The sequence below is a fragment of the Mchenga conophoros genome, linkage group LG10, assembly GCF_057382185.1.
Source record: "Mchenga conophoros isolate Kocher_MC1m ecotype Shallow Benthic linkage group LG10, M_conophoros_male_GT1.1, whole genome shotgun sequence".
In the NCBI taxonomy this organism is placed as follows: domain Eukaryota; kingdom Metazoa; phylum Chordata; class Actinopteri; order Cichliformes; family Cichlidae; genus Mchenga; species Mchenga conophoros.
In genome coordinates this window covers 21,349,766-21,357,955 of record NC_140535.1, presented here as the reverse complement: position 1 = coordinate 21,357,955, position 8,190 = coordinate 21,349,766, and the positions used below count along the sequence as shown (strand labels likewise).

Genomic DNA, 8,190 nt, shown 5'->3' with positions numbered 1-8,190 from the left:
TTTTGGACAATAAGTGCCCAAATAACTTCCCGGGGGTGTTCACAGTGGCTGCCCAACATCCAGAGTTGTCAATAGAAGGACTTTAAAAGCAGCTTTGGAAACCAGCTCAGCTGAGCGGTGTGCTCATTTACCAGTTTAACTCATATTCATCTATCCCAAGCAGTGACCCCGGGAACGCGCTCCCCCACTTGTCAAAGGCGCACCTGTTCCAAAATAGACGGCACCCACCCTGCACCCATCCACCCGCACCCTCCCCCTTCTCTCTCTCCTGCTCTGCCCCCGGCATCTCCCCTCTGTCTCTCCCTGCCGAAGACCGTAGCGCAGTTTTCCAGCTCTCTCCTCACTAAAAGTCCGCACCGACTCCGGGACAGCTGATTGCAGGGAATATAATCCAAAAGGAATAAAGGCAGCAGAGGGAGAGGGTGGAGGAGGAGGAGTAGCAGTCCATTCGACATAAACCGTGACCGTTATCCAGGGAAGTGGGGTCTCCCCAAAACCTGAGGTGAGACTGTGTTTCTTAATATGTGTGTCGGTGTCTGTGCTGCAGTGGGGCGAGAGGTGCGTCAGCTTCTTTACTGCGCAGCTGGAGAGGAACGAGCGCGTCCTTACATTTGGAAACCCCGAAAACACAGCCGGGACGTTGTGACTATGCACTTTTCTGCCTCTGGCAACTGATCTTAAGTCGTGCATGCTGTGGCAGCTGCGGGATACTTTAAGGAGTACTTTGTACATGACTACCCCCACCACCTCCACCTCCTCCTGCGCCCCTGCCAGTCTCTGTTCCCGTGTTTTATGCGTTTTTCTGCAGGCTGTGCGCAGTGGCAGATCAGATTTACAGTCAGCTCATTAGTGATAAAACGACACAGGGTGCGGGACCTTCTTTCTGGAACCATTTGGGATCGCCGGGGAGGAGCGGCCGGCCCGGGTAGGACAGTGCAGTTTGTCATGTCTATATTAGGAAAGTGCCAGTGTCATTCTTTCGCTGTCTGGATTCTCCAGGGCCGTGCCATGCGCGACAGAGCAGACCCATCTCATTAACCTGAGGCGGAATTAATAGCAAGAGGTTTTTCACAGATGCTAAAATCTACTCTTTGCCTCAGTTTTAGTTTGGCTTATATTACATGACAAGACATTGACAGTAGAGCACAGAAATCAGTGTACTTAGAAAAAGAAGCATTAGACCAGGAGAACGTCATTATGTGATCATTAACAGTCTTTTCTTTCTTTTTCTTTTCTTTTTTTTTTTTGACATCCTATTGTAAAAACTATATAATATGTATAATGAGGTGTTAAATGCCCCACTGTTGGCTTTGCTGAAGTGGTCTCTGGGATGTGACTCTTTCACAGAGGTTCCAGGAGCTTCTTTCCCCTCATAAGTCAACTTTGGGGCAGATTGTGATATATCCTACTGTGAAAGTCAGACAGCATCATTGACAAAGGTTTTATCTGAATAGTGAAAAGTCTAATGCTTAGAGTTTAATGTAATCCTGCTAACACACAGAGTCACTGCATTAGTCAGATCTCTTAGGGGCCCCATACAGACCTACTTTTAGACTAGGGCTTTCAGTTTTAGCCTTATGTAAGCCAGTGGAGTCTGCAAGTATGTTAGGTCTGTTTGAATCGGCATATTCTCACAGGAGTTGTGTGACTGAAGTGCTGGGCTGTGACACTGTATCTGTCAAGTTCTCTCCCCCTCCTACCTTTTATCTGTTCTCTGTGTCTTAGTGTTTGTCTTTGATGTTTGGCTGCCACATAGTGTTTGGTGGGACAATCACCTATTAATATCTGCAGTAATGGCAAGGACTGTTACAGAATATCCCCCGGTGTTTCGGAGGATTACAGTCCGGTTGGCCTTTTGCCTGCGACAGCCACAGGATAGCAACAAACAGCCTAAGATCAAATTACAGAATTCATCATCATTTACAGGAGAAAAAGTCACAGTGTTTGAAGCAATTAAAATGTTTATTAAGAAACAAGCAACACTGATGTTAGTATTAATCATTGTAGAGCATGATTAGACTATAATGAATCGGTGTCACTTAAAAAGCATGCAAACTCAGTATAACTAATATAAATAATAAATAAGTCATGAACTTTGTGTGCTGTGGCAAAATAAGTGAGCTCTTCTTATTTATTTACTTAATAGACTTTTTTTTTTAATTAGAAGCTCAGAAATTGTAATGTTGAAAATAATAGTAACAACATACAGCAACAGCAACAGCAACAGCACAGTTTTTGTACAAACCACTGTGAGAACTGTCCACACACAGAAATCCATCCATGTTCTTAACTGCGTATCTAGTTCAGAAGTACACCCTGGACAGGTCACCAGGCAAATACCAATGCTAACACAGAGACAATCATTCACACCTATGACACATTTAGAACCATTAATTACCCTAACACTTATGTCTTTGGACTGTGGGAGAAAGCCAGAGTACCCGGAGAGAAGCCATGAAAGCACAGAGAGAACATGAAAACTCCACGCCAAAAGTTCAAACTCAGAAACTTCTCACTGTGAGGCGGCAGTCAGAAAATCAAGTTGTCATTTTTAAATGAAACAGTGCAGAAAATGTACTGTCAGTAAATGGAAATACGATATTATTAAGTCTGTTAAGTTTGCAGTTTAATGTGAAAGAACCTCAAGCTTACTGCCTAACAGTAATTATGAAAAAGTGAGTGTAATACAAAAAAACTGCTTACACAGCCTACTGTGTCATAGACTGTACAAGCAGGTTCTACCAGTCCAGGTCGCCAGTCCATCGCAGGACATGTCAAAGAACAAACTTTCAATCTCGCCATTCTGCACCTGCTTCATGTTGTAAAAAATAACGCTTTATATAACTTTTGACTATCCTGTATTTATGTTTGATCTGCAAATACTTTCAACGAATAAAATAAATACCAAAAAGAGGTTAGTTAGTCATTTTCAACTTTCAAAACAGCAAAAACTGCCTAAACATATTACAGTAGTAATTAAGCATTAAATAAGCAGTTATATAAATACTTAAACCCACAGATTAAAAGCACAGACTGAGGCATGTGCTTCACTGTAATTAACAGATTTCTCTGTTGTCTCCGTTTATGACACATCATTCCAAATGAAATCCCCTGAAATCATTCATGTACAGCAGACACATTAAACTCCTCAGATAGCTCTACTTTTTCATCCTCTCCTTCCTTTATCTTTATCTAAACTTTCATCGCCGCTCTCTGCGGTCTCTAATTCTTCTTCATTTCTTTCCTGTCTGCCCTCTCCTTTCCTCAGCCATGAGTCGCAGCATCGTGCGGCAGAGCAAGTTTCGTCACGTCTTCGGCCAGGCGGTAAAGGCTGAGCAGGGTTACGATGACATTCGTGTGTCCAAGGTGACATGGGACAGCTCCTTCTGCGCCGTCAATCCAAAGTTCTTGGCAGTCATCGTTGAATCCAGTGGAGGAGGAGCGTTTCTGGTCCTGCCCCTTTCTAAGGTCAGTAAAGGTCAGAGGGTTGGAGGGATTCAAATGTAACACTCAAATATCTGACATGTTTTTAGCTTTTTTGTGCTTGAATCAATTCTCAGTCGACCAGCGTTCCAATAAATCACAATAAAAATTAATAGCACCTCATTTGCTTCTCCGTGTGATGTAGAGTGTAAATGAAAGTGTGACTGTAATAAGCTCTGTTCTGGGAAAAAGGATTTCTAGGAACATTGACAGCATGGCTCTACATGTCTCATGCTGATCTGCAGGAGTATCTAAATGACTGACATTAAATCATGTACAGATATTCATGATCTACATTAGATGAACTCTGGCTGATCAACTGGCTCTTTCTTTCTATTTATATCGAGCTATTTATGGTCGTTGAGCTGCTGAGTGGTGTTTGTGTGCGTGTTGCAAGCAGATATACTTTTATTACGTGTTTGTCTGTGTTTTAAAAGAGAAACAGCAGACTATTATTGCTCTATAAGAGGAAGAAAAGAAAAAGAAGTGCATATCTGGTGCTTTTCTGGATGTTGGTGTACGTGAATTGGCATTGTTAAGTGAAAGCACTGCTTAAATGAGTGTGGACACTGTTTTTGATGTGTGTAATTTTGCCTAAAGTTTAAATACACAACTTTTACAGCAGGAAATCCAGCCATCCAATAAATAGTATCCTTAAAGAAGAACACTCAGAATTAGATCTTAAAAACAGCAGAAACGGCAAACTACAAACAGCTTATACACTTTGTTTTTGTTTCTCAGTGTTGCTGAAGCACAGTGATCAGAGGTGGACTTTCATTCATGAGTGTTAGTCTCAGTAAAAGACTGTCTGGTAGTATTTAGCTTTCGCTAGGAGCTGAAGTGTTGCTTGTATACGGCAAGGTTTTTGGCAAATTCCTTTGTCCTGTGGTCCAGTAATTATTTTGAAATACACAGAAGAGTCAGTGTTTGATCCTTTGAGACATGCAATTCATAAGAAATCAGCTGCTTTTCTTAGACGTGATGCTAACAGTGCAAGCTGACACCAGAAATGTAGTTAACTTGTGTGAATATTTTACTGGGAGGGTAAAAGTGACCCAGTGATCCTGATATTGGTTAGTGAAATGTGTTTAATTCATTTTCAGGGCTAAGTTGGATAAATATATTTGGATTTGGGTTTTATTTCAGCGTGATGTAACATCCACCTTTGATTTACATCTAACGTGGTGAGAGTTCATGCTCGAGCTCAGCGCACTTCACACTGTTGTAATAAGACTGCAGAAATTAAACTGAACTACACAGCCAATCACTGCCCAGAGTTACAAGAACAAGTTAACATTATCCAGTCTAGAAATTTGGGGGGAAAATTGGACTTCGTGTTTTAAGCTTACACAAAGGTTAGTATTTCAGCTCGACTACAAAAGGTTAAGCGACCGGTTTTTACATTTCCGAGATTTAAGAAGAAAACATAAACAGTATGTGGGTGTAATAAGGTCATACCCGGTGGGATTCTTCAGCATCTCAGAGGTGCTAATTAATAAAAAAGAGCAGCAGGACACAAAGCAATGCAGAGGTTTTTTTGAGGCACTAAGGGAATGGACATGATTATTTACTGGAGTCACGGTGAACAGACGCGCTATTAATACACACCAATGTGCTCTCCATCCTCCTCTTCCCCCCACTGAGTCCCCAACAGGCCACATTAAAAACTCCCCTTTCAACGCCTCGTCACTCGGCTATAAATACACCACTCTTGGAGTGTGACTGAGTGTGTGTCAGGACGGAGTTATATCTAAGAGCTGATACACATGTTCACATGAAAGGAACCATGGGAACAGGGAACATGGGAACATTGGGTTGTCTTCAAACATCTGCTTTTGAGACAAGTTTCAAAAGGTTCTTCCTGCCACATCTGGTTCACTTAAGATCAGAAATACACCTTTGAGAAAAATATTTGATGGTATTAAATATGTTTTCTCAAACGGTTGCCCATTTCCAATCTATATTAGCTTAAAAGGAGCTCTCCAAATATATCCAACTAAATCTCAGTCATGTACAGTCATCTGAAGAATAAAGTACACCCTATTTCAATTCTATGAGTTTATGTATCAGGAAATAGACCTGAACAAAAATCTCTTGGCCCATCACAGCTCTTGATCTCACATATAACATCTACTTATTCTTGAAAACTAAGAGTCTTCCACTGAGGAAGATGGTAAAAATCTGGAGAGCAGCTATTAAAACGGACCTCATGGTTATACCCACTATGTCTGAGATCAAGAATTAACTTTTAAGCTAATTATTCCAGGACTGTTTCACATTGAGGGAAAATAGTTGTTTTAATTTTTTAACCTAGCTGTGCTGATGTCTGACTGGGCTTAAGGCTGTTATTTTGACCTTTTTTAAAGAAATGAATGAATATTGATTATTAATGGTGACCCGTTATACAAACACAGTCCTAACTCAGTCCTCTGTGTTGCAGACAGGTCGTGTGGATAAGAACTACCCGCTGGTGATTGGTCACTCTGGACCCGTCCTGGATATCGATTGGTGCCCTCATGACGACAATATCCTGGCCAGTTGTTCGGAGGACTGCACTGCAATGGTAATATGTGTGTGTGTGTGTGTGTGTGTGTGTGTGTGTGTGGGTGGGAGAGACAAGTTGCAGATGCATGTGGAGGAGTTTGTTATTCAGTGACTCAGATAGCAGTCATAGAGGTCTTCACAGCTTGAGTTTGTCACGTCTTCCTGCTTCTTAAATGAACAACAAGTTAAGAGAACCAGTCTACGCGTCAGTGCGTCTACCTGTCTGCATCTCCACCCACCTGCTCTGCGTCATCTCTATCTCTCCATCAGGCCACGCATGATATTTTGTAAGGCTGATCAAAGCATTCTGCCTGTGACCGGCTTCATTGCTGTAATGCATCTACAAACCTATGGCATCCACAATACGACAGCTTCCTCATGACCTGTTTCCCTGCTTGTTGTCAAGTATTTTCCTATCAGTATCCTATCATATCGGGCAAAACTCTCGTCAAACATGCAGGAAATAAGGAGACGTGAGCAAGAAATATGGAAAATAGTTAAAGTATCGGTATCTGCGATCATGTCCTGCTCCATCTGGTGCTGATCACCTCACATCAGCAGGAATGGGATTTTAATGTGTTAAAATCACGTCACCTTACTGATTATGTGGCTTACCTTTTCCATATTGTTTAGCAGCTGGGGCTTTGTAAACACACTTTGCATTCTCATCTTACATTATTGTTGTTGCTGAGTTTAGGATGGCAGACGGAAACCAGAAGAGTTTTAGAGGTGTTTGTGATACACTGCAGATGTCTCATGACTGAGTTCAGTCAGCAGGGGTCACTGTGAGGTCTTTATATTTCTGTGCCATGATACTTGCCTGTTATGAAAGCACTTGATGTGAAACTAAACAAGGTTATACATCCTTTAAACCCATTATAGCAGCTGTTTTTTTTTTTAACATTTTATAATCCATGACATTTTGTGTGTCCCAGCTAATTTTACTATTCAGCATTCCTGCGCTGTTTCAAATTTCTTCTAAGACTGTGTTAAAATAAATAATGCATATTTGTGGTCCTTGTTCTGGAGTTAATTTAGATATAAACAGGCTTCAGCTCTTCAGATAAGACTAGTTAATGTCTGGATAATTCCCTGGACCACAGTGTTTCCTGGCCGAGCTGCGGTCAGACAAAGTGTTAAACTGTTATTTCTGGGACAAAATCCACACTAGTAAAAGGCAGTAATTACTTACAGTATGTGAAGAGCTGTAAGCTGCTCTAAAAGCACGAGATGAGAACCGGGTTAAGTGTTCACAGTGTGATGAGCTGCTCCACTGACGCAAAAATGACACTCCAAAGATAATTTCTGGGTGATCTTGATTTGGACAGCAGATAGGAAATATTTCTGGCCTTGATATGGAAATCTGTTTGAGCTCACAAAAATTCCCTCAGGGCAACATCATCTGATGTCTTCTTTTATCCAATCCGCAATCAAACAAATATATTCAGGTTTAAGATACATAAATTGTGTTTGCATGCGTTCCCTCCGGGTACTCCGGCTTCCTCCCACCATCCAAAGACATTCAGTTTGTGGGGATAGGTTAACTGATTAATCCAAATTGCCCATAGGTGTGAATGCTTGTCTGTCTCTGTGTGTTAGCCTTGTGACAGACTGGCAACCTGTCCATGGTGTACCCCGCCTCTCGCCCTATGACAGCTGGGATAGGCTCCAGCACCCCATGTTAACACACACCGATTGCTCCAAACTTCTGCTTTTTAGAGGCGTTCACACTTGCTGATCACCGAGTGCATTTGATAAGCACTGCCTGGATGCTACTTACCCTCCTAATTCCTATGGCTGAAGTAGTTTGAGGTAGAATAAAACATATAAACTATATATTTAGATAATATATATTGTACATTAGTTATACATGTGCCCTTTGCACCTTTTTCTGGATTGTATAATGACAACATGTCTCAGCATGTGTGCACCAGCACAGTTGTCACGGAGACCAAAAGTCACCCACTTGTTCATAGTGACATTGCAGGAATCTTTGCGCGATCGAGTGATTGAATCGTGGCTTCTCTTGTGGCAGCAGCTGCTCCGATGCTGTTTGAGTGCCGTGTGTTTGCCTTTGTGAGCTCTGTTTGTGTCCGGCACTCAGACAGACGTGTGCAGCTGCTGTGAGCTGTGATGTCATTCCGTCAAGTTCACAGAGACTCG

The 8,190-nt window shown here is 41.9% G+C and overlaps 1 protein-coding gene across 3 annotated transcripts in view; it reads left to right on the top strand.

Moving 5' to 3' along the window:
- The first annotated feature begins 288 nt into the window (after positions 1–288).
- Positions 289–8,190, top strand: part of coro6 (coronin 6) — a 14,200-nt gene continuing 6,298 nt past the window's right edge. Inside the window, exons 1-3 of one of the 3 annotated variants that reach the window (XM_085289267.1) lie at positions 289–502; positions 3,269–3,468; positions 5,924–6,046. In XM_085289267.1, the coding sequence (XP_085145393.1) occupies positions 3,271–3,468; positions 5,924–6,046 (321 nt within the window). In that variant the 5' untranslated portion in view covers positions 289–502; positions 3,269–3,270. Of the gene's footprint in view, positions 503–606; positions 926–3,268; positions 3,469–5,923; positions 6,047–8,190 lie in introns of those variants that run through there. The other 2 variants (XM_085289266.1, XM_085289265.1) reach the window with 2 other exon arrangements.